The 23,002-nt window shown below is 53.2% G+C and overlaps 1 protein-coding gene across 9 annotated transcripts in view; it reads left to right on the top strand.

Moving 5' to 3' along the window:
- The first annotated feature begins 466 nt into the window (after positions 1 to 466).
- Positions 467 to 23,002, top strand: part of ANK1 (ankyrin 1) — a 37,814-nt gene continuing 15,278 nt past the window's right edge. For 4 of the 9 annotated variants that reach the window (XM_069035348.1, XM_069035345.1, XM_069035342.1 and 1 more), the window contains exons 1-23: positions 1,066 to 1,311; positions 9,484 to 9,585; positions 13,370 to 13,468; positions 14,529 to 14,627; positions 15,306 to 15,404; positions 15,507 to 15,692; positions 15,830 to 15,928; positions 16,487 to 16,585; positions 16,921 to 17,019; positions 17,467 to 17,664; positions 17,741 to 17,839; positions 18,196 to 18,294; positions 18,539 to 18,637; positions 18,826 to 19,023; positions 19,195 to 19,293; positions 19,377 to 19,475; positions 20,588 to 20,785; positions 20,999 to 21,097; positions 21,489 to 21,587; positions 21,767 to 21,865; positions 21,970 to 22,062; positions 22,229 to 22,301; positions 22,713 to 22,736. In XM_069035348.1, the coding sequence (XP_068891449.1) occupies positions 1,081 to 1,311; positions 9,484 to 9,585; positions 13,370 to 13,468; positions 14,529 to 14,627; positions 15,306 to 15,404; positions 15,507 to 15,692; positions 15,830 to 15,928; positions 16,487 to 16,585; positions 16,921 to 17,019; positions 17,467 to 17,664; positions 17,741 to 17,839; positions 18,196 to 18,294; positions 18,539 to 18,637; positions 18,826 to 19,023; positions 19,195 to 19,293; positions 19,377 to 19,475; positions 20,588 to 20,785; positions 20,999 to 21,097; positions 21,489 to 21,587; positions 21,767 to 21,865; positions 21,970 to 22,062; positions 22,229 to 22,301; positions 22,713 to 22,736 (2,689 nt within the window). In that variant the 5' untranslated portion in view covers positions 1,066 to 1,080. Of the gene's footprint in view, positions 572 to 1,065; positions 1,312 to 1,804; positions 1,975 to 7,274; positions 7,520 to 9,483; positions 9,586 to 13,369; positions 13,469 to 14,528; positions 14,628 to 15,305; positions 15,405 to 15,506; positions 15,693 to 15,829; positions 15,929 to 16,486; positions 16,586 to 16,920; positions 17,020 to 17,466; positions 17,665 to 17,740; positions 17,840 to 18,195; positions 18,295 to 18,538; positions 18,638 to 18,825; positions 19,024 to 19,194; positions 19,294 to 19,376; positions 19,476 to 20,587; positions 20,786 to 20,998; positions 21,098 to 21,488; positions 21,588 to 21,766; positions 21,866 to 21,969; positions 22,063 to 22,228; positions 22,302 to 22,712; positions 22,737 to 23,002 lie in introns of those variants that run through there. The other 5 variants (XM_069035349.1, XM_069035343.1, XM_069035350.1 and 2 more) reach the window with 5 other exon arrangements.

The following is a 23,002-nucleotide window of genomic DNA, read 5'->3' as shown; positions in this document are numbered from 1 at the left end:
AAAGTCACCAGTGCCAGAGGTTGCACAAAGCAAAGCTAAACCGAATCTCAAAGTGGGAGGGGTGAGGGAGGCAATCTCATGGGCACCATTACACTGCTTTTCCCTGAGGTGTGCTAGGAGAAAAGCCCAGCTGGATTGTAGGGCACAGGCTAGGGCTTTGTCAAGTGTATACACTATCCTGATGGATGCAGGATCTGGAGAAAATTTGCATTATGCTGAGGGAGCAACTTTGAATCGGTTCATGAGCTCTGGCTGGTAATGGCCTGTGTCAGTGTGGACTCGTGTTTGCATTCATGACATGCAGCTATGGGGCTGGGGGGAGTGGAACCAGGATCTGAGGCACTGATAGACACCGACTCAGTAGGTTCAGAGCAGCAACACTTTTTTTAGAACAAATATAGTGTGCCAGCCAGCCAGCAGTTGCAGTGCCCATCCTTTTGGCAACAAACATTTGAGCTCTACCTGAACTGAAGGTGGAGTCTGTTCTATTTCAAATATCAGAGGGAATCTAGACTTCCAAGGAAGTGCTGAATGACTCTGGACAAAGGGAAGGTGTTTCCCCTAGACTGAGGTAAGGACTCTGCTTTGCTCTAATGCTAAACTTGGTCTTTAGTCAGTATAAAAATCTCAATTTCTATGTAATGCAAAGCATTTTGCCATCCTAACATGTTCTATTTATCTACTTTTCCTGCCTCTCAGCTCATATAAGCTTTTCTGGTGGTGTGCTGGGCTGTTTTATAGGAATCCCCTAGAGAGATACAGCTGGCAGAGCAGTCGTTTCTTTCTCTCTGAAGCTGCAAATGTCACAAGCTGTTATTTATCTGTATATTGCCCAGGCCTTTCCAGGTGTGATCACTTCATGGCTGTGCAGGCAGGCATTCACTGGTTTGGCTCCAGCACCTGGCTGGAAGCACCTTGGCCTTCTTGACCCTGTTACTGGCAAAAAGGGCCAGGTGAATGGTAGCTGGAAATAGAAACCAAGCTGTGTGGCTCCCCTGCAGCACCCTGAGTCCTTTGCCAGGCTGGCCCCAGTTTAGCACCTGGAACGAAGATGGGATAGGCAAAGCACGAGCAAGAGGGATGACTCCTGCCAGCCAGGCGAGCATTGCTCTGCAGGGTCACCCTAAGCTGGAGCACAAGGAAAGGGTGGGACGGGAGCGGTCTCCAGGAGGTCTGTTCCTTTGGACAATTGGTGTGACTCCCTTGCGTGTCTTTCAGAGAGGGCATGCACCAACCACTGTGGACCCCTTGCCTTCTTGCTGCAAGCAAGGATCTCCTGAAGGGATGCTGGAGCAGGAGTCTGCTGTGCAGGTAGAAGGGGGGAAGGGGCGCGTTCATTGTATTGTAGTTGGCTCTAGGCCCTACAAAGAGTCTGGAGCTGCTGTTGCTAGACCTCATTTGCCACTTCAGTTCCATCTCGGTGTCCTCCATTTGGGACTGTGCCCAGCCAAGGTCTGCAGGGACCTGTGAACAACCTGAAGTCTTCTGCTCACTGTCTCCAGCCCAGCCTGCTTTGTGTGGCACAGACCAAGAGACAGTGTGGTTCTGGCCATAGAGCTGTTTCATTTTGCTTTATATTGCTGAAGTTTCATCTTCCCTTGTATTATTTGAAGAGCAGGGTTCATGCACATGGGCTCCTCCCCATTAACAGTTCACAGATGTGTTTATTAAGTGTGGCTCAGGCATGACATTGACTAAAAACTGTGCCCAGCCTGGCAACTCTCCCCAAGCTCCTGACGTGGGACAACCCGTAATCTCCAGACTCCAGACAGAAGCTTTCTTGTTGTGCTGGCTTGCAGTCAGGTGTGTGAGTGGAGATAGGGTGCAGTCCTGCTGCTGATAAACGTCTTCCAGCCTGCTCATGCTTGGTTTGGCTGCGGCATTCAGCATAAGTGGGTTGATCAGAGCTGCAGACCCTGGCTGTGCAGGGTGAGCTGACCTTCTGCAGCGATGACATGCATGCCTTACCTGAGGGTGAGTACTTGGGCATGGTCAGGGGTTTGTTGGGCAGCAAAAGAGGAGAGGAATCAGGTTAGCTGGTTTGCACAAGGGAGTTTAGGTATATTCTGGCTGGTAATATGAACTTCAGTCCAAAGAAAATGCCTCTTCTCTCTGAACAGTTGCTGCTAAATGGACCTCAGACTGGCAGGAAGGGTTTGATGCCCTTCTTAGGTCATTGGTAACTTGCCTAAGGTCATCCTTGGAGCCAGTGACAGTGCCTGGCATTGAAACCAGGTCCCTTGGTGTTGTATTTTCTTTGTCCTTCTCACCACTGCTTTGCTAGGAGAAGGGAGGTGCCCCAGGTATTGGTTTTTTTGCAGTATTATAATAGTAAATGTTGATTCCTGTGTTATCACCTCTCTTATTTACCCCTCTGGAGCCATGGGACAGGTGCACAGGATGATGTTTCTCTCTCAGCACAGTGCTGCGCTAGCTCTGCTGTGGAGCACGTGGCTGTGCTGCAATGGCTTTGCTCGCGTGTCCTCACCAGGGATCTACTGTCAGAGATATATTACCAGGCCTGTGCTTCTGGTGCTTTTCTGTCAATGCTTTCCTCCCTGCATGGCTTCCAGAGACTGCACCCCAAACGCTGGCCAGGCAAGCCTGGCTTAAGTCTGAAGACAATAAATCTATGGTAGCCACAGCACAAGGACTGTACTGTGATACCACCCAGCATGCAGATCCCAGCAGAAAGCCCCCTTCTAAGCGCTTTTGTTCATGCAGGCAGGCAAAGCAGGTGTGGACTAGCCCTGCTGGAGCAGAGGTAGGGAATGAGTCAGAACAGACTGCAGAAATCAGGAGCAGTTTATAAGCGTCACTAGGAAAGAAAAGGAAGCTTCTCCACAGGGCACCAGGGCAGACCCAGACGGTATGATCTGGACTCCAGCACCTCACCTGAGCATGAGGGCACTGACAGAGCCCAGGGCAGGTTAAGGCTGGCCCAGAAGCTGTGTCATAGTCCCAGGCTGACACCAGGCAGGCTCAGCATGTCTCTGATTCCCACCTTGCACTGGCAGCCTGCTAGACCCCTCTCAGCTCCCCAGTGGTTATTGCACAGACCTGCCTAAAGCATGTCACGGTCCAAAAAAGGTAGTGCATTAGGAAAGTAGGAGATAGAAAGCAGTTGCTGTGCTGCTGCATCTCTCTCAGCAGCTGTAAATGTTATGTTGTTAGAATAGGTGTAGTGCCTGAGCAAAAAGCTCTCATGTATTGTCTTCAGTCACAGTCTATATATTTTTTGATGAGGTAAAAATAGCTTTTCTTTTTCAGGATATGCAGAAAGCAGAGGCTCCTGCTAACATCAAAGGAGAGTGACAGCTTTCCCCTGGGTGTGCGTGGCCTCAGCTGGCAGGAGCAGTAGCTGTGTTAATTCTTGCCTCGCTTTGGCTCTGTGTGAAAGGAAAGATGTTCTGGTCTCCTTTTCCTGTTCAGGTCTCTCGACCAGCCCGTTTCACTCTCCACTGCTGCTGGACCCAGCACTGTACTTCAAAGGGAAAGTGATAGTTTGCAAATGACAGAACAAGATCTCGAACATGTTACTTAGAAAATCCATTAGGCAGCAGGCAGGCACTGCAGGCTTTCACAGAGCTGTGGGCTGTAGCCCACCAGGGAATCCTTATCAGAAAGATCAGTCTGCTGTGTAGAGGCAGCTCCTTGCTGCCTTGCTCTGTGCAGATTAAGCTGTTTGTGATATCTGCCCTCCTCACAGTTCTGAACCTGTTCCAGCTCGAGCAGCCAGCAAAGGGGACCCATGAGCGGGGAAGGAAGGAGGCAAATGGCAACGCAGGTGTCATCTGTGTCCAAAAATGCTCAGCAGGGACTGAGTTAACCTTGACCCTGACCTGTATCACCAGTGACAGTCCAGAATTACCTCTCCTGTTAAGAGTGCACAAAAATGGGCTTTCCAAAAGCTCATTACTCATGATTATGTAATGGTGGAGGATTGTGCATATTGGAGAGGCCAGTCTGATGCTGGCACCCGAAAGCTTGCCCTCTCTTCAGTGCTGTAAAAATGCTAAATGACAGGTTGCTTCCCTTCCCACAAATCTGCCAGGGACCTTCCTTCCCTTCTTCTTCTGCTTTGGGATTTCTCCTTTGCCAGTTGTGCCAAGTTCTTCTCCAGCTCTATCCTTTGCACAGGAATGTGAGCAGATCTTTCACTTCCCGCATGCTCTGATTCACCTGCTGCGAGATGGTTGAGCTACCCCTTGCATCCTGCTCTGGGGATCTCTGCTGGGTGTTTCAGCTATCAACCTCTGCAGTACGTGCTTTGGGGCTGTTGTAAAATTTGCACTAAGCAGAAAGGAGCATGGACAAAGAGTTTACTCAGGCTGGTGCATGAAATGAGAACAAACTGACTTGGCAGATGCCTTCCAGAGATGACTTCTTGTGCCTTGACTCTCAGCAGTCCTATTAAGATCCTCAAACCTGTGCTAAATCATGCGGGCAGAGGTGAGGATGATGGGAGAATAGAACTTGGGCATATGAATTTATCTGTCTTGAATCATGTGGATAGGGGTGAGGATGATGAAAGAATAGAATTTAAGCATTTGGATTTATCCTTTCATCAGATGGATTTTCCCAGTGCTTTTGCTTTCCTCTTTCTGCTGGGTTTGCAGTATCTGCCTGTTCTCTGTGTTCTGCTGGCTGACTGCCTGAGGCCTTGCTACTGTGGCCTCTCTGGAGATGCTGTACTCTGCTTAATGCTGCCTTCTACTCAGAAGGCAGAAACCTGCCAGTAGGTTTTGTTTCTGCTGCAGGGTCCACTGAGAGCATCCTGTTTCTCTTAATACAGATAGGAAAGAAAGTTCCTGTAAGACAGACATGTGTCTTCTGTTTCTGAGCACTTTGAGTTGAATCTCTTGATCTTCCCTGATTATCCTCTGGGGACCCTACGTGTTATCTTTAACTGCTCTTAATCTTAGCAGCTCTTTTAGTGTGTTTTGAGGACTAACAAATTCTTCTCATCTGATGAGAAAGAACTGAGGTTGTCACCTGCAAACCTGTGCACTTTATATCTGCAAGGCAGAGAGGAGCATGGGCTCCAGAGAAATTCCGAGGTTGGGCAGTTTCTTAAAAGTAGACCACTGCACTGATGAGAGGTTTTGATGTTTCTGCAGGAAATAAAGCTCAAAGGTAAGGACCATGCCCACTGTTGGACACAAGTCCACCTGAGCAAGGAAATGTCCAAGCAAATGGCAAGGGCTGTTGCCCTTGGCAAGGGTTTATCACACGTCCTCGGCTGGCAGCACTGACTTTAGGTTCCAGGACACTGGCACTAATAGATGGAAGTAACTGGATGACCTCTGAGATGTGAGTTAGACCTTTCCACAGCATCTAGACAGGATGCCCATAGCAATACATGGCTTGGTGCCAGGATTCAGGCTTACATCTCACTGCCAGTCCTGGGGTTCTTTGGTTGTTGGGGTGACTGTGTGCTGCCCAGCCTCCAGGTGTTTCCTTGCTGGACCTCCTCTGTCCGCTGCTCCATGAGTCTGTGTCAACGTGGCTGAAGAGACAAGTGGGCAGACAGGGTAAAGAGGGCAATGCAGCAGGATGGGTGTGTGCCAGGCTGGAATAGTGTGGTGAATTGCTTCTTGACTGTCTTTGTGTCCCAGAAAACATTGTGAGATCAGCACAAGTCCCTGAACCCATTTGCACTTGGGAATCATCTACTTACAGCATTTAGCAGCTCATACAGAGTGGGCTCCTGCCAAGCGTGGCCACCTTTAGCAGGAGGAGGCAATGCTGAGACCCTCCCTTTTGTTATCAGTGACGAGCAGCAGGAGCTGGTGGGAGCTCCTCCCTGGGTGTGCGTGAGAGCAGGCACTGCCAGAAGAGATTAGAGCAGGACACTGACCACGGCCAGAGATACAGCAGACTTAGGAACCTCTGACTGCAGCCCTTGAAATCCAGCCTGAGTCTCTGGTTTGATTTCCCCTTTGCTTATTGCCCTGGCCATGGCTACAATGCAATGGGCTCATGTGGTTCCAGGCTAGTGGCATGAATGCTGTGAGAGCAGGAGGACACCTGGGAAAAAGAACAGAAGAAGCCTCTCCTCAGGGCCAGGAGAGGGTGTCATGAGAAAAAATTTACTCTGAAACCAGGGCAGAGGGAAAGGGATAAATTTAGATTGTCAGAAGACAAGGGGAGATTTTTCCTGAAGGAAAAGGAAGGGAAGGAGAGTAGAAGCACAGTATGATGTGCTGTGCTATGTTTTTGACTTTAGAAGGTCTTGGAGCACTTCACAAAGTCCAGATCTGAGGCTTCTCTCTTGCAGAATTGCTGACAGCAGCCTTCTGACTCTTCACAGCTTGGGATGTCCACAAGTCTGTAGAGCATGACACCTGCATATAGGATTTAGCAGCCACGTAAGAGTGCAAGAGGTATACAACAGCAAGTGAGGCAGCTTATTTTCTCCCCCAGAATATCTCCTTCCTGGAAAATTGCTAGAAAGGCAAAGGAGAATGGAAAGAAACTCTGCAAACTCCAAATAAAGGAAAATCAGCAGAGGCAGTTTCTGCATCTGGGAGCAGTTGCTGTGTGTTCTGGGGCACACAGCGAGTGACTGTGTGTGCGCATGGGGCACGGCTGTGCTGCGCTTTGTGCTTGTTAGTGGGTGGTGTTAACTGTGCAATGTGTGCAATGCACTCACTCTGGGTGAGTTGGGATGGTGCTGACTGGGATGTGTGTGTGTCTTCTCGATGTGCACATCTGCTTGTGTTCACGGGGTCTCTGCATTTCTTGCTGTCAGTGCTCCCTTTTGCTGAAATTCGGGAGATGGCAGTGACCCAGCCCGTGCTTCCATTTCCAGGGAGCGAATCACCCTGAGCAATAGGCAGGCAGTCCCATCGTGCAGCCTGACATCAGAAGTACAATATGACTGTGGATTTGCTTTTACCATTTGAACCAAGCTATTCCATCTTCTCTGGTGGAATGTGTGCTCTGATTGCTGGTGTCTGATGTCCTGCATCTCTCTGTGCATCATCTCTGGAAGGTACATGCTGAGCATGGGGAACAAAAGGGCAGCACCTCTGACACACTCCAGCCTTGGCATGTTTCCCAAGGCCTGGGCCCCAGCATCCAGAGGGTCAGGAGGGAACCCCAACCCCTCTCCTCTGTGGCAGGAGTTACCTGCGAGTTGCCGGGTTCCTGGGCATATCTCTGGTGCTGCTTTTCCTCTGCTGTTCCCGAGGTGGTACCTGCAGCTCTGACCCCCTCCCTGCGCTTGGCAGCAGTCATTTGCTTTCCGGAGGTGGCTTGGTATTAAATATCCTGTCTGACACAATAATGGAGAGAAAATGAACAAATTCCATTAGCAGTTGGCGATTCCTGCAGGGTCTGCATTGGAGAGAGGACGGAGCCTGTATTTTTAGATAGAATGCAATGTAACTTACTGGCTCTCTCAAAGCTGGGGAGTAGACAACCAAGGAGGGAGAGAGGGGACACCAGGCTCAGGTTTCAGCTGAAGTGCCGGACTATGGCAGCACGAAAGGGCAGGTCCGGTCCAGACGTGGCTGTGAGTATACAACACACTTCTCCTTCATGCCCACAGAGACCTCCGCTTTGCTTTTTTGCTTGCTTTCTGCCTGTAGTCTCTGCTGCTGGGTGTGCTGGGACTTTGGGAGCCCCTTTGCTGCAGGGCCTCATAGAGTTTTACCGTTTAATCTTCAGAACTCCACATGTGTCCCATGGGTGACAGAGCCTGGCTGAGCTGTGCTTTGATTTTCCAAGGGTTTGCTGCCTTGTCATCGATCCTGACCCGAGAAGCAGAGGCTTCTATCAGTGTCTGGAGTTGGAAAAGCTCTTTGCATTCAGCCTGTTGCTTGAAGCTGTCAGTGTTTCCTCACTGGACCCCAGACAGCACGCAGAGCTCAGAGCGGGAATGTGCACTTCTAAGCACAATGCTGGTGTTGTCTTCTGCCTCTTGCAGTTGATCCTTCTGGGTGAGCAGAGCACTGAGGCACCATGTTGTGCCTCCTTTGTGTTCACAGCCTCCCAAAGCCACAGCTCCACTGTGAATCTGGGGGCTCTCCTCTGAGGTGGAAGCAAGCAGAGCCAGCTGGCACAGGAGGTCATGCGATCAGCACGTGTTCCCCCTGCACGCAGAGGCTGCGCACCGTGACGGGGCACGGTGGTGCTGCCCTCCACCACCTGTCCTTCTGGCCCATGGGCTGCCCCAGAGGGGCCATGGCACCCTGCCACTGTGGTGGTAGCCTGGCCTGAGCTCTGTGCCTGGCCCAGCAGGGCCAGGACACCCTGTCTGTGGGCCTTACCTCTACAGCAGAGAACAGGGTCCTAATAGGCCCAGGGCATGGCTGCCTTTCTCTGTGGTAGGAGTGTCAGGCAGAAAGGATGAGCTGGGGGAGGCAGATGGAGGAGACCAGAAGGCATCCGAGTTGTGGTGCTTCAAAGTCCCAATTCAAATGTCTGAGACAGCAAAGAGAAGGGGAGAGAGGAGCCCTGAACCTGTGTGGTGCATCATCCTCCCTAATATGCCTCCAGTGCTTTTGTCTGTGGCTGCGTTGCTTGCAGCTCATGTCCAGGAGCTTCCTAATCCTGGATGCTCCTCTGCAGTCAGGCTCTGGGCATTACAGGATGGCTTGGGGTGGCGGAACAGAGGCTCTCCTAGCACAGGAGGTCCCTTGGTCAGTCCTGATGTGAGTGGTACAAGAGGGGTTGTGATTCTCTCTTGGAGCTGAAGACAGAGGAGTGTGTCCCGCACCCCTGCCATGGATGTCTTGTGACTCTTGGCTGCAGAGAGTCCTTTGGACTGGCCTGAGCAGGCAAGTACCAGGTGCTAGTTACCAGTCCAAGTTCCCAGACTCACAGACCCACATCAGTGCATTTCCACCCTGTTCTTCAGCTTCTAGTGAGCCATGCCATTGTCTCCATTTGCTGCCTCACACTGCTAAGTAGTGTTGCTCAAAGTATTGCTGTGCCTTGCCTGGGCTGGCTGTGGTGTAGCAGTTCAGGGATGCATTGTCAAAAAAGAGAGTTGTGACTTTCACAGCTGTGAGGTGCTCAGCTGGGGCCGTTGTCCCTGGTGCTGGTACCTGAACTCACTGCTGTGGCTATCCAGTGGCTTCTGGGGCAGGGTAAGGGTGGGCTCACTACAGCTCCATCAGTGTAGTCCTTCAGCCCAGACACGGAGGGGTTTCCTGGGCCAAGGGAGGCTGTCACGGTGGCAGGAGCTCCCTCCCTACTGTCCCCATAGTGTGATGGGATGAGCTGCAGACCTTCTGCCCCATTATCTGGATGCTCTTCACTTTAAGTCCAGGTCCCAGCCCTTCTTCTTCCTGTCTAATTTGAGGCACCTCAGTCTGTTCCAGCAGCTCCCACTGTGACTTGCCTGGCCTCTGCCTTTTCTGCTTGGTCTGTGTAGTTATGTTCTCTGCAGCTGAGCGAGGAGCTGACCCAGTGCTGGTGGTGGGGGAGAACAAGGGGGCTCTGAGTTTCATGCTTTTTCTTTTTGTCCCCAAGGCCGATGCTGCAACCAGTTTCTTGAGAGCTGCAAGATCTGGGAATCTGGACAAAGCCTTGGATCACCTCAGGAATGGGGTAGATATTAACACCTGTAACCAGGTAGGTGAAACACATGGGGCTTCTGGTGCTATCTCTAGTTCATGTGAAAATGTGGCTGACCAGAGGGCAGACCTGGAGCAGTTGCCTTTGAGGCCAGGAGGGCAGCAATAGCTATAAAAATCTAGGGAGCCTGGATGTACTGGCTGGAGCATAGCAAAGGACAGGTTCTACCAGAGTGGGCTAACAGAGAGGGCTCCCTTAGTGTGACAAGCAAATGGGACAATTGGAAGGTGCTCAGCTGCTTCTCAGAGGGCAGAGCAGATAGCTGTGAAGAGTAGCACAGTGGCTGGAACATCACAGGAATGGCTCTTGGGGGTTATTCCCCTTGTCTGCAGTGCTGCAGTGCTGAGGTTTTTGGATTCCTAGAAGTTGCAGTTTATCACAAGCAGTGAATGTTTGCAAAATGCCAGTTGTGGTGGTTTGGGAGGTCTTGGGCAAGAGGAGCCCTCCTCGTCCTGAACAGAAACAGGTTTGTACAGGAACAAAGAGCTGCAGGCACTGAGGAATTGTTTGCACGTCATCATCAGAACATTTTGTATCTGTGTAGCTGCCAAATGCAAGTGGCTGAGCCTGAATTGGGGCAGGTGCGGTACGGACAGATTGAGGGGGCTTAGGCTGAGCACGGGAAGCAGACAGGCTGTGCTGTCGCTGCTTTCTGGAGCAGTGGTGTTGCTGGGGAGGCTGACTCAGCAGGTAGCACAAAGGCACGCTCATCTGTTTCAGTATCAAGTCCCCAGACCAAGTGAAGTTCAGACCTACTGATTTGTGCACTGTGGCAGCCAGTGCAGTTACTGGGGACAGGTTCCCACAGGGCAAACAGAGTGCACCATGGATGTTCACTCATTTCTGACAGAAAGCCTCAAAGTAGAGGGAGGATTTCTACGTCCATTGGTCCTGTAATGCTCTAGTCCAGTGGAGTATGGGATTCTGGAGAGGGCTCTGTAAAGAATTACAACAGGGTGACCCATACACAAGCTAAAGATGAAGGCTTTGAACTTCTTTCTCAGCAAAAGAGATGGTCTGTCATCAGCTGTCTCCACTGACCAGCTTCAAGTCCTGTTTCCAGCCAGATTTCTGGTGCTGGTGAGGGCATTTAACACTTTGATGGAAAGACAATGGCTACAGCAGTATGAGGCTCTTCTCTCAGTGATGTCTTTGCACTGGTTCCTGCCATCTCCCTGAGGTTAGATGGCACTTTGGGGTTTCCTTCTGAGGAATATCAGACCTGTGGGAAAGGTCCAACCTCACATGTCCTGTATAGAATAAAGAGGGATATATGTGGTCAGACCTATCCCACAGGCCCTGTATTCTTACTCAAGTTCAGAGACCTTGACATGCCATCTGATCTTCATCCCGCCGATTTCACCTCCTTCATTGCTGCATCAGTGTCTTCATCATCCACCTTTCCTGTTTCAAATTCTGGCATGGTCCCATCTCATCCACAAGGAACTGGAAGGACTGAGGATGAGTGCACCTTGCTGCCAGGACTCTCACCAGCTGGGAACAGCACCGTGATGGCACATGGGTGCCCAGCAGATGGTCTTTTTTGAGGTGGCCAGCCCTGATGGGCAGTCCAGAGCAGGGCCCTACTTTGGGACAGGCTAAGTGCAAAGTCTCTGTGTTATTCTGTAGGGCTGCATTTGTCACATTGATAGCCAGTGACTGGGATTTCTGGGAATTATTTGGAGCATTTGGTGAGGAAAATACAGCACCTTTCAAATTACACACATCCTGTGGCAGTTTTGGGTCAGATGAACTGTCAAGCCAAAGCAAGCGTGCAAAACAGCCTGTATTGTTCCTGGAGCAGAAATAGTGATGGGCCACCAATGGAAATAATCTTTGTGCTTACTGCACAACTATTTGTCACAGGTTAATTATTTGTCACAGGTTTACAGCATTCAAAAGGTTATTTATGAATCCTTTGTGTAAAAGGGCTTATGGGCTGAGGGGAGCAGCTGAGCATCTGTGGTCTTGCTCTCCAGTTGTTGGTTACTTGAGCGTAAATGAGAAAAAGCTTGCATGTCTGTGGCCACTTATCCAGCTTGTGAGCTCATGGAGGTAAGGGTGTCAATAATTATCTCTATGGGGTTATATAGGTATGTCTTCATCAAAGAAACTGGGCTTGGCAGAGAAGATGGAGTCAGTGTAGCCAGACATGGCTGGGGAGCATTTCCTTCCAGTGGCGCTGTTCTGTGGCTGTTACAGCACTCCCACTTCATTCCCCTTGGAAGCAGACCTTTTGTGCTTGAGGCTTGACAGAACTCTGGAGTTGGCATGCTGAGGAAGCCTGTGGGTTTTTAGATTTTTGCTCTTTGTGCTGTAATCAGATTTGAGCAAAAGAATCTGTGACTCTTCAGCTGTGATCCTGGGCAACAGGTGCTTTGAGTGAGAAAGAGTGGAAAACCTTTTTCCAGTCTGACAACACTCTTGAAGCAGTTCTGAGTTTAACTGGAGTGTTGAGGGCTAGAACTGAGCCTCCTTGGGCATTTTCTGCTCCCCTGCCAATATTTAGGTGGGGATGAAGCATTTCTGTGAAGTGACCTTCCAGTCAGGAGTTGAAACACATGGTTGGGAGGTGAAGTACTTGGGCAGGAGCAGGTGTCCCTCTGCCACGCAACAACACTGTGTAGGAGTGAGTAAACCTAGCACATCCACCTGGGACAAGTGAGGGACAAGGAGAAAAAGAGGCATCTGAAAATGCCTGCAGGTATTTAACCTCTTTTCCGGCAAATATCCCAGCCCTTTTGTTTGCATCTGGGAAGTGGAGGAGGGTGTCAGAAATAAGGGAGCAGAAGCTGTCTTAGCAGCCTTGAGGATGCTGTCTGGCCTGACACCCCTCCTTCTGACAAGCCAGGGATGCTAAAGGGGCACTGGCCAGTCCTCTGCTCTTCAGGTTCCACATGCAGGAAAAGGCAAGCTAAATTGGGGTGCACACAGAGAGATTCCTGTGAAGTCACTTTAGCTCTCTGGGAGCTTCCTGGAACTGGTACAGCTTGACAGTGACACAGCCAACACCTTCTCTTCACTCTTTGCTGCAGCTGAACTCTGGGAGAGCAAAGCCCACCACAGGCTGCAGGATGGGGTGTTGGTGGGCAGTCTGAAAGCCAGGGAGAAGACAGCTTTTGACCTGGAAGCTCACAGACTACTGTGAATTAAATTTGGCTGCTGCTTGATAAAATCATTGTCCCAAGCAGGGCTTCTCACTGCACGTCTATCTGTGTAAATGTTAAAGTTTAAGGTTTGTATGTGCACTTACACAGCAATTGTGGTGCATCCTTGCTCTGGGCTGTGCACAAGGCTCAGCTCTGTGCTTTAGGTGTGAAAAACCTGACTGTGAGGAGGGGCACCCCATGGAAGTCACGTGAGCAAAGACAGGAGTTGACATGAGGAATGTGCCACGAGCAGGGAGAACTGAAGCAGTCCCTGTGCCTCAAGCACATAAACACTGGGCTGTGGTACCACCCATCCGTAGGAAATCGCCTACGTGGGCTGCATGTTTTGCTCATGGAGAAACCTCCAGCATTAGTCAGCAAGTCAGCAGTCGGTTGTGTGAAGTTTTCCTGGCAGCATGTAGCTGTTTGTGGCACCATGGCTGGTGTGCTGGATATCAATGCAGAGCTCAAGGACAAAGCGATTGCTCCTGCCCCCACCAACCTGGACTTTCTCCAGCATGGGCCAAGTGCCCGCAGTCATGTCTGCCCAGGAGCTCAGAGTAGGGTGCTCCCCAGAGAGCTCCATTCCCAGATGATGACTAATTCCCCTTTCCCACCTTTGCTTCCTCCAGAATGGGCTGAACGCCTTGCACCTGGCCTCCAAGGAGGGCCATGTGAAAATGGTGGTGGAGCTGCTGCACAAGGAGATAGTTTTGGAGACAACGACCAAGGTAAGGACAAGGAAGTCTGGCCACAGTGGTCACAGCTCTGCACCCTGCCATTGCTGCCAGACACACCAGCAATAGCTGAGCAGGGCTCATGCTGTTTGCTGTCAGCCCCCAGAGAGACAAGTGACGGTGCTGCTGGGCTGGAACCTGGGACCAGGCTCTGGTTTTAGCACAGGCTTGGCATCTCTAGGTGGGTGGGAGGTGCCTCTTCCCTGTCGGGGCCATGGTGGACTTCAGAGGGGAGTAACATAAACCACAACACGTGCTAGTGCTGTCTTACTGACATCTCCTCCTGGCACGGGCTGCTGGCTCAGGTTTGCCCATGCTGCCCCAGGGCAGCCCCTGCATGTTCCAGCTCTGAGATGGCCTTGATACAATTGTCACAAGCCCGGAGAGCTCTGGGGCTCCATAAATAACATCTTTTTCTCTCATGCATCACCACAGCAGGTGTGGTTCTCACTTGATGACAAGCAAGACAACAGCACAAGCAAGCAGGGCAGACAAATGAGCAGCCTCCAGCACCGGCTGAAGGGCTGCGAGAACAGGAGGAGGCCTCAGTTGCCACCTCCCCGGTGCTCTCGCAGGGTTCTGGACACAGAGCAGAGTCTGGCATTCTGCCACACCACCCAAAGGCACAAGTCGGAAGAGCCTGTGTGTGCATTTTCCAGCGTGCTCATCATCCCTTAGATCTGCTGGGATGCCTTGGCTACCAGGGTTGCACACTGCAGTTTTGCCTGAAGACTGCCAGCTCAGCTCCCCCATCCTCCCTCCCCTCCTCATCTCTCAGTGCTGGAGATGCACAGCGCCTGGCAGTGCATACAGCTTCTGCTGCCAGTAACTTCATGGGAGAGATGAAATCACTCTCTTCCCTGGCCAGCAAATGGGAAGGGTGGCTGGTTGGTCTACAGCAGGGATGGAACATGGAGTGAGAGCTGCATGGCCTTCTAAAGGTTTTCCTGGCCAGCTGCTCTGGTTGCATGCCTGTTAGCACATGTCAGGCCCATCTTTCCCTGGCATCCTGGGTTGCTTCAGCCCCTGAGTGCTGTCCTGTGGTGTCTTTCAGAAGGGAAACACAGCCCTGCACATTGCTGCCTTGGCTGGACAACAGGACGTGGTCCGGGAGCTGGTGAACTATGGGGCCAACGTCAATGCACAGTCCCAGGTAGGATGACCTGGCACCCATCATGTGTGATTGGTGCTGTCCTCATGGTGGGAACAATGCCCAGCATGGGCACTTCAGCCCTTTGCAGTTTCCCTCTAGTGCTGTTCAGGAGCAAGGACTGCTCTGCCAGGCTCCTGAAAAGAGACAAATGGTGTGGAGAGAGTCTTGAGGCACATGGGGAGACCTGCATGGTCTCTGCTGAGGGAGTCCCTGTCAGCAAACACAAGCATGCTGAACTTATCCTGGGAGGACTCATGGCTGATGCCTCCCTGGCAAAGCTTTGAGATGTCCAGCAACCCCTGCAGTTACACACACTGTGCTTCCTTCACTCTCTTTTCCTTGGGCCTGGTAGGGCTGAAAGCTCTTCAGATTTTGCCTGATAGGAGAATTGTCCCTGAAGCTAGGGACAATACTGGCAGTGTGCAGAAGGCAGTGTCTCCTGGGTTGACTCTTATGGAGCACTGCCTGTTTTTTTCTGGATATGCGGAGCCTTGGGCTCCAGCTCTCTGTGATTGTTCCACTGTTGCCAGGTTTTATTTTCTTTTTCACACCCACAATGGATGCTTCTGCCCCCGTTCACTGACCTGGGAGTGTGGGTGTTGATGGGGTGTAGGTCTTAAAAGAACTCGAGAAACACAAGGAAGATTTGTGTTGATGTGCATGGCCCTGTATTTGCAGAAAGGCTTCACACCTCTCTACATGGCAGCACAGGAGAACCACCTGGAAGTTGTGAAGTTCTTGCTGGAAAATGGAGCCAACCAGAATGTAGCCACAGAGGTGAGATCCTTGGGGAGGAGCCTATGGCCCTGCCGGTGGGGGCTACTGAGGGGTGTGCTGGGTCCTGCCATGGTTCCTTGATTCTCTCCCTCTCCTTGGCAGGATGGCTTCACTCCACTAGCTGTGGCTCTCCAGCAAGGACATGAGAATGTGGTTGCTCACCTTATCAACTATGGGACAAAGGGTAAGGTCCGTCTGCCTGCCCTGCACATTGCAGCCCGCAATGATGACACTCGCACAGCAGCCGTGCTGCTGCAGAATGACCCCAATGCTGATGTCCTCTCCAAGGTGTGTGGTTTTCCTATGCTGTCTCTGGGAGCTTCCCCACATCCCCAGGGAGAACAGCAGCTTGGTATGCTGTATTTATCTGTAGTTTCATCAGGGAGCATGTGTCTGGCTGGGCTGATCCCTCCTTCTTTCCCTAGACTGGATTCACCCCTTTGCACATTGCAGCCCACTATGAGAATCTCAGTGTGGCCCAGTTACTGCTGAACCGTGGAGCCAGTGTCAACTTCACACCCCAGGTGAGTGCAGAGTGGGAAGCTACTGGAGCTTGTGCTGCTCCAGCAGCAGAGGAGGATGCTCTGCCTTCTATCCATATAGGGTGCAGCAGCAGCTGCCAGGGTATGCTGGTGAGGTGGGACCATGCAGAAAGTAGCACAGATGCACAGGGAATTGCAATTAATAACCAGCATGGGCCTTTTCTGCTATGTCTCCCTTCTGTCAGAAGCAGCCGTGCATCCCTGAAAGCTCTCAGGGACCTTGTGTCCAGGCTGAGGGAAAGCTGTTGCTGTTGGTGCAGGGCAGAGCTCATAGAACCTGCAGTTAGGATGCCTCTTCCAGACCCACCTATGGGTGCAGCCCAATCCATGAGCTGGTGCTTTCCTGCAAGCTTTGTGTAGCTTCTGTCTGCAGCCTTTAGCTGCACAGCCCTTTCTCATCGCCCTGTTAAACAAGCTGCTCCCCTGCATTGTCCCTGGGCAGAGATGTAGCTCTCCCTGTCCTCTCTCCTTTGCTTGTTCCTTGCCTCCTTGAAAGAGGAGGGGCTATTCCTTCTGACAGACTCTCGTTCCTCCTGGCAGAATGGGATCACTCCCCTGCACATAGCTTCCCGCCGGGGCAACATCATCATGGTACGGCTGCTGCTGGACCGCGGAGCCCAGATAGAGACGAGGACCAAGGTGAGAGCACTTCTGAACACAGCCCATCTTTACATGGGCCATCTCCCTCCCTGAGCTCCTTATGCCCAGTGCTTACCCTGTAAACATCTTGCTGGAAATGTGAGGGAAGGTCTCTGGTGCACTAAGGGGATGGACCAGGTGTTTTGCTGGCACGTGCCGAGGTGAGAGGAGGCTGCATGGCTATGAAAGTGTGCCCTGGGAGCTGAGGCCAGGCTCAGTTTTGCCTTGTTTTGCCTCATTTTGCAAACAAGTCCAAAGTCCCTGTTAGTCCTCTACCTGAGGGAACCCTGCCCTTCCATGCCCTAATGAGCCCTTGAACCCTTCTCTCTTCCCAGGATGAGCTGACCCCTCTCCATTGTGCAGCGCGCAATGGACATGTGAGAATTGCAGAGATCCTTCTGGACCATGGGGCTCCCATTCAAGCCAAAACCAAGGTACCCAGGTGACTTGGTGGGGCTGTGATTGGTGCCAGGTTCCAGGGCAGCACAGTGGGGTGACAAGCTGTGCACAGTTGCGCTGGATGGCACCCGTGGCTGGCTTGGGGCTTTTTTTGGCCTGATGAGGGGTAAGAAGCTTCCTGCCCTACTTGGCTCTAGCTGGAGTCCTTTGCTTGAGGACTTCATCTTTCAAAGGGACCAGTCTTGGGGGTTGCCTGGGTACAGTCTGCCCCATGGCAGCAGCTCTTCAGGCCCTTCCGTCCATTCGACATTGCTCCTCTGTAAGTCTCAGTGAGGGACTTTGGGGCTCCTCTCTGGTAGCACCCTGGGGAACAAGCTGTCTCTTCTGCCCTAGAGTAGTGTCTGGGGGTGCTGGGCAGGGGCTGGGTGGCATGCCTGGACCCCCTCCTGGCCCAGCCCTGAGGCCCTGCTCCATGGTCACAGAATGGCTTGTCGCCGATCCACATGGCAGCACAGGGTGACCACCTGGACTGCGTACGCCTGCTCCTGCAGTACAGCGCTGAGATCGATGACATCACCCTGGACCACCTAACGCCGCTGCATGTGGCTGCACACTGTGGACACCACCGGGTGGCCAAGCTGCTGGTGGAGAAGGGGGCCAAGCCCAACTCCCGAGCCTTGGTGAGGAAGGGTGGGTGGGCTGGACCAGGGGAGAGGGATTGTTCCTGCAAATGACTGTCCATCTGTCTGTCTGCAGAATGGCTTCACGCCCCTCCATATTGCCTGCAAGAAAAACCACATCCGTGTGATGGAGCTGCTGTTGAAGACAGGTGCCTCCATTGATGCTGTCACAGAGGTAGGTGGGCTGAGCCCATCCTCAGCTCTCTTGCTTCTGCACATACAGAGTGGACAACATGACAGGATGTGGTGTCCCTGTTGCGTCTGCCACACCCCAGGGACCTTTCTCGGTCTTGGCCCTTTGCACTCAGAACCTATTTAGCCTGGCAGCGTCTCCCCAAAGGGCAGGGAGATGCAGGGGAGACAGCAGCTCCTTGTGTTTCCCCCACACTCACTTGCCAGGCTCCTGGAGCAGGCTGGGAACTCAGATTTTGCCTGTGCTGAGACCTGCCCTGGGGAGAAGGAGGAGGGGACAGTAAGAGATACTGGCAAGGCTGTAAGTCCCATCTTGCTCCCATCCGTTTCTCTTCACAGTCTGGCCTGACCCCCCTGCATGTGGCTGCCTTCATGGGGCATCTGCCCATCGTCAAGACTCTGCTGCAGCGTGGAGCCTCTCCTAATGTGTCCAACGTGGTGAGTTCCACCCTGGCTGGGGCTTTGGGAGCTCAGCTAATTGGGGTTCAGCGGGATGTGAGAATTGCCCAGGTCCTGCACCCTCTGTTCACCTGAGCATTCCCTGGTGCCCTCTGCTTTGTGCTGGCACACAGAACCAGTAGGGGTTTCAGGCACTGCTCTCCTCTGTTCAGAGCAGAGGAATGACTGCAGGAAGGCATTTTCCCCCCTTTGGCCTTACCACTTTATCCTGTCTTTGGTGCAGAAAGTGGAGACGCCCCTACACATGGCAGCCAGAGCTGGGCACACAGATGTGGCAAAGTACCTGCTGCAGAACAAAGCCAAAGCCAATGCTAACGCCAAGGTAGGTACAGAGAATCTGTGTGATAATCAGCTCTGGGAACAGCTGGTGCTGGTTTCTTCGCTCTCACACACCCAGAGCGCAGCCTACGAGGGGCTGTGCAACAGTGGTAGCAGGGCTGGGACCCATTTGGCATGGCAAGAAGGGACTGGTCCAGGTCTGCCCAAACAGCTTCTTTGCCACCCTCACAGGATGACCAGACTCCTCTGCACTGTGCTGCACGCATCGGCCACACTGGCATGGTCAAACTCCTTTTGGAGAACAATGCCAACCCCAACCTGGCCACCACAGCAGGGCACACGCCCCTGCACATCACTGCCAGAGAGGGGCACATGGACACAGCCCTGGCCCTGCTGGAGAAGGGAGCCTCACAGACCTGCATGACCAAGGTAGGCTGCTGTATCCACTGCTGGAAAAGGCGTCACCCAGCTGGGCCAAGGCTGAGCAGGCTGGTGGCACAGTGTCCCTGTCACAGGAGGGGCAGCCTCCTCCTGTGTTGCAGCAGGCGCCAACACTCTCTTCATCTCTACCACCCTGTGATGGGCTGCCTTTCTCCTCAGAAAGGATTTACCCCTCTCCACGTTGCAGCCAAGTATGGGAAGGTGGATGTGGCAGAGTTGCTGTTGGCACATGACGCTCACCCCAATGCAGCAGGGAAGGTGAGTGCTGCTTCTGTGGGAGGAGTGGTCTGGTATGGGGAGAGGCTCTGTCTCACCCGTCTGTACTCTCTCCCCCTCTGCAGAATGGCCTGACTCCACTGCATGTGGCTGTGCACCACAACAACCTGGAGATTGTCAAGCTGCTGCTTCCCAAGGGGAGCTCCCCACACAACTCAGCCTGGGTAAGTTTGGGCTGGGTTTCCCTGGAGATGTGGGGAGGTGTTGTGTGTCCAGTGCCTGCCAGTCTGGGGCCAGCACTGCTTCCCCTCAACCCTGGCACTCACAGAATGTACAACGGTCTGATCACCACCAACCTTTCTCCATGTCTGCTGCTCATGCCTGCCTGTCCTCACACCACGTGGAGCAGGCAGGGTGCTAGGCGGTGGTACTGTTCCAGCAGATAGGCTGTGTCAGGGATGGTCCCTGTTAGCAGCGTGGTGGTTGCTGCGTGGGGAACGTGTTTCCATGGCAAGTCCTGCAGAGCAGCGCTGCGGTCTGGCAGTTTGGGAAACCACACGCAAATGTTTGCATTCAGCTATGAAGCAGTGAATCAGAAAACCCATAAGCTTGTGAGAGTCGCCCGGCTCTGCCTGAGCATGGGGAGCATCTCCCCACAGAGCAGACCAGCAGGCGTCTTGCTCTCCATGTTGTTTGCAAAAGCTGCATCCTGAAAACAGCCAAATGGCTGATGGTGCCAGCCCTCCCCATCTGGCCCTCTCCTCTCCACTGTGCAGGCTGCCGGCAGACATGCTGGGCAGGCACCGGGAGCAGCCGGTACCAGTGCCAGCACCCTGTTGGTCTGCGTCACCAACAGCCTGCACGTCAGCCTGGGCAGCGGGTGTCTGCCAGCTGCTCTGCTCCTGCAGCGTGGCAGCAGAGGCAGGACTCAAGGCCCTGCAGTCTCTGCCTGAATGCTAATGCTGTGTATTGGGAGTTTAGCTCCACACCTCAGCCAGGCACGTTCCAGGAGTTGTGTCTGCCCCAGCTTTTTGCAGCTCCCAGAGGCTGCATACTGCTGCAGAAATTCATGTGTGGAAAACTCCAGAACAGCCCATACCAGTCAAACTTGAAGCACATGGTCTTTGAAACCCCCGTGCTGACTTGGCTGGAAGAGTGGGACTTGGCCTCAGTGTCAGGGCTGGTTGCTGACAGAAAGATGGTGTGGGGGGCATCCCTGGGCTCTCAAGGCAACTAGGAAGGGCAGACCTGGCCTGCAGAGGCAGGGTGGCACCTCCTGTCCCTTCTGGTCTGCTTGGCAGGGCTGAGCACTGCAATGAGCCTCTCTCCCCTGCAGAACGGGTACACCCCCCTGCACATCGCTGCCAAGCAAAACCAGATGGAGGTGGCCAGCAGCCTGCTGCAGTATGGGGCTTCTGCAAATGCTGAGTCTATGCAGGGAGTCACCCCCCTGCACCTGGCTTCCCAGGAGGGGCATGCAGACATGGTGGCACTGCTGTTCTCCAAACAAGCCAATGGCAACCTAGGCAACAAGGTAAGTTGTCCCAGCACATCCTGCCAGGCTGGAGGCAAACAAGCCAGCAGAGAACAGCAGTCTGGATGGTGGTCCAGGCCCCTGTGCCTCCCTGTGTTTGGGCAGCAGGACACTGTGTCAGTCAGTTTGCCAAGCTGGAGACCTGACAGAGTCTCTGCTGATGGAGCTGTGGTGATGGCAGTGCCATTGTGCCGAGACCTCCTCTCTTTTCAGAGTGGACTGACTCCTCTCCATCTTGTGGCCCAAGAGGGGCATGTGCTGGTTGCTGATGTTCTAGTGAAACATGGAGTCACGGTGGATGCAATGACCAGGGTAAAGTACTGCATTGACCATGGCTGTGGTGAAACACATGGGGGAACTACCTCTAGGTCTGCTCAGGGAGGAGCATTTCTTTTCTTTTTCTTTGTACAAGAAACTCCCTTCTAGCAGGCATCCTTACCATTTTGCCTGTGTCTTGGGGACTCTTCCTCCACTTCCCCCCACCTCTCTGGAGGGGTGATTCTTGCCTGCTCCTATAGCTCACCTCTGTACCCACAGGTACACACATGATTTGAAGCCCTCTGCTCTGGTCTTGGGCTTTTGGGAAGCCCCCACATGTGTGCCTCGTCCTTCATGCACGGGGGCACGCCTGTGGGATGAGTATATCCAAGCCAGAAGGGCAGTAAGCACTAAGGACAGACTGAGACCTGATCTTGTCTTTCAGATGGGCTATACCCCACTGCATGTGGCCAGCCATTATGGGAACATCAAGCTGGTGAAGTTTCTGCTGCAGCACCAAGCTGATGTCAATGCCAAGACTAAGGTACAGAGGTGTCCTGTGCTCCAAGGACCCTTCTGCCATGGGCAACAGCATGCAGGTTGATGGGGAAGGGGAGCTGTCCTCATGCTCCAGGCATGAAGCATGGTGTGTGAGACCTGGGGGCATTTCTGGGGCAGCAGACTTGCAGAACTGATTGCAGCATCCTCTGTCCTCCCCTGCAGCTGGGCTACACCCCCCTGCATCAAGCGGCACAGCAGGGCCACACGGATGTGGTGACACTGCTGCTGAAGCACGGTGCATCTCCCAACGAGATCAGCACAGTGAGTACAATGCTTGCCCACACCTCCCCACCCTGTGGCAAGCTCAGGCAGCTGCCTGGGCTGCCCTGTGGCTGCTGCTGACCCAGTCTTTCCTCCGTGCACAGAATGGCACCACTCCCCTGGCCATTGCAAAGCGGCTCGGCTACATTTCTGTCACAGACGTGCTCAAGATTGTCACAGAGGAAACCGACATCCCGGTGAGCCCCTGGGTACTCGGACCAGGATGCTGTGGAGGAGGGCTGGGACTGAGGGCAGCCTGGGAAAGGTCTGCAGCTGGGTGCCTAGCCCAGGTGTAAAGGAGGGGGCTGCAGATAGCTGTGCAGCAAAGTGCTGGCCTCCTCTGACTCTGCTCTGCTCCCACAGTCAGTTGGTGACAAGCACCGCATGAGCTTCCCAGAGACTGTAGATGAGATTCTGGACGTATCAGAGGATGAAGGTGAGGGGGTGAGGAGTCAGGTCACACCATCCCAGAGATCTGCCAGCTGGGTCAGTGTGGCAGGCAGCAGTCATGGGGATGGCACTGGTGTTCCTGCTGGAACAGAGACACCCCCAGGGTGGGGGAGCTGTGTGGGCCCTGCTGTGGTCTTGCAGAGGGGACGAAGGAAGCCCACCAGACTCCTGAGGTGGCACCTCCTGGCTTGTGTGCTTCCCTGCACTATGCAGGGACACTATGTCTGGACATCTCTGTGATCCTGTGCCCCAGGGACTGTGCAGAGAGCCCTTGGGCATGCAGAGCCCCCACTGTGCCTTGCTCTGCTGGAGGGCACCATCTCCCAGCCCAGCTACAGCTGGTTTGCTCCTGCGCCCTCCCACCAAGACCTCACTTTTGCCTCTTCTTACTTTGCAGGCACTGCTCATGTCACAGTAATGGGTATGAAATATGTCCCCCTGCCCCAGCTCAATGGCCCATTTCACCCCATGGCCACTAAGCATCCGCACGCCATATCCATCTGCTGAGCCTTGCTGCTGGGCTGGTGCTCTCCAGCACCAGCCCTGCCATCCTGCCCTGCCAATCCATGTCCGTGCTGCTTGCTGTGGTGTGACTGCATGAATGGGCATCCTCCCACTCAGGAGGACCCTGACTCCCTTGTCAGACCCAGGCCCTGCCCATGGCAGGTGGAGGAACCTGGTAATGTG

The sequence above is a fragment of the Aphelocoma coerulescens genome, chromosome 22 (genome assembly GCF_041296385.1).
Source record: "Aphelocoma coerulescens isolate FSJ_1873_10779 chromosome 22, UR_Acoe_1.0, whole genome shotgun sequence".
Classification (NCBI taxonomy): domain Eukaryota; kingdom Metazoa; phylum Chordata; class Aves; order Passeriformes; family Corvidae; genus Aphelocoma; species Aphelocoma coerulescens.
The sequence above is the reverse complement of the archived record's forward strand: the minus strand, read 5'-3'. Positions and strand labels throughout refer to the sequence as shown.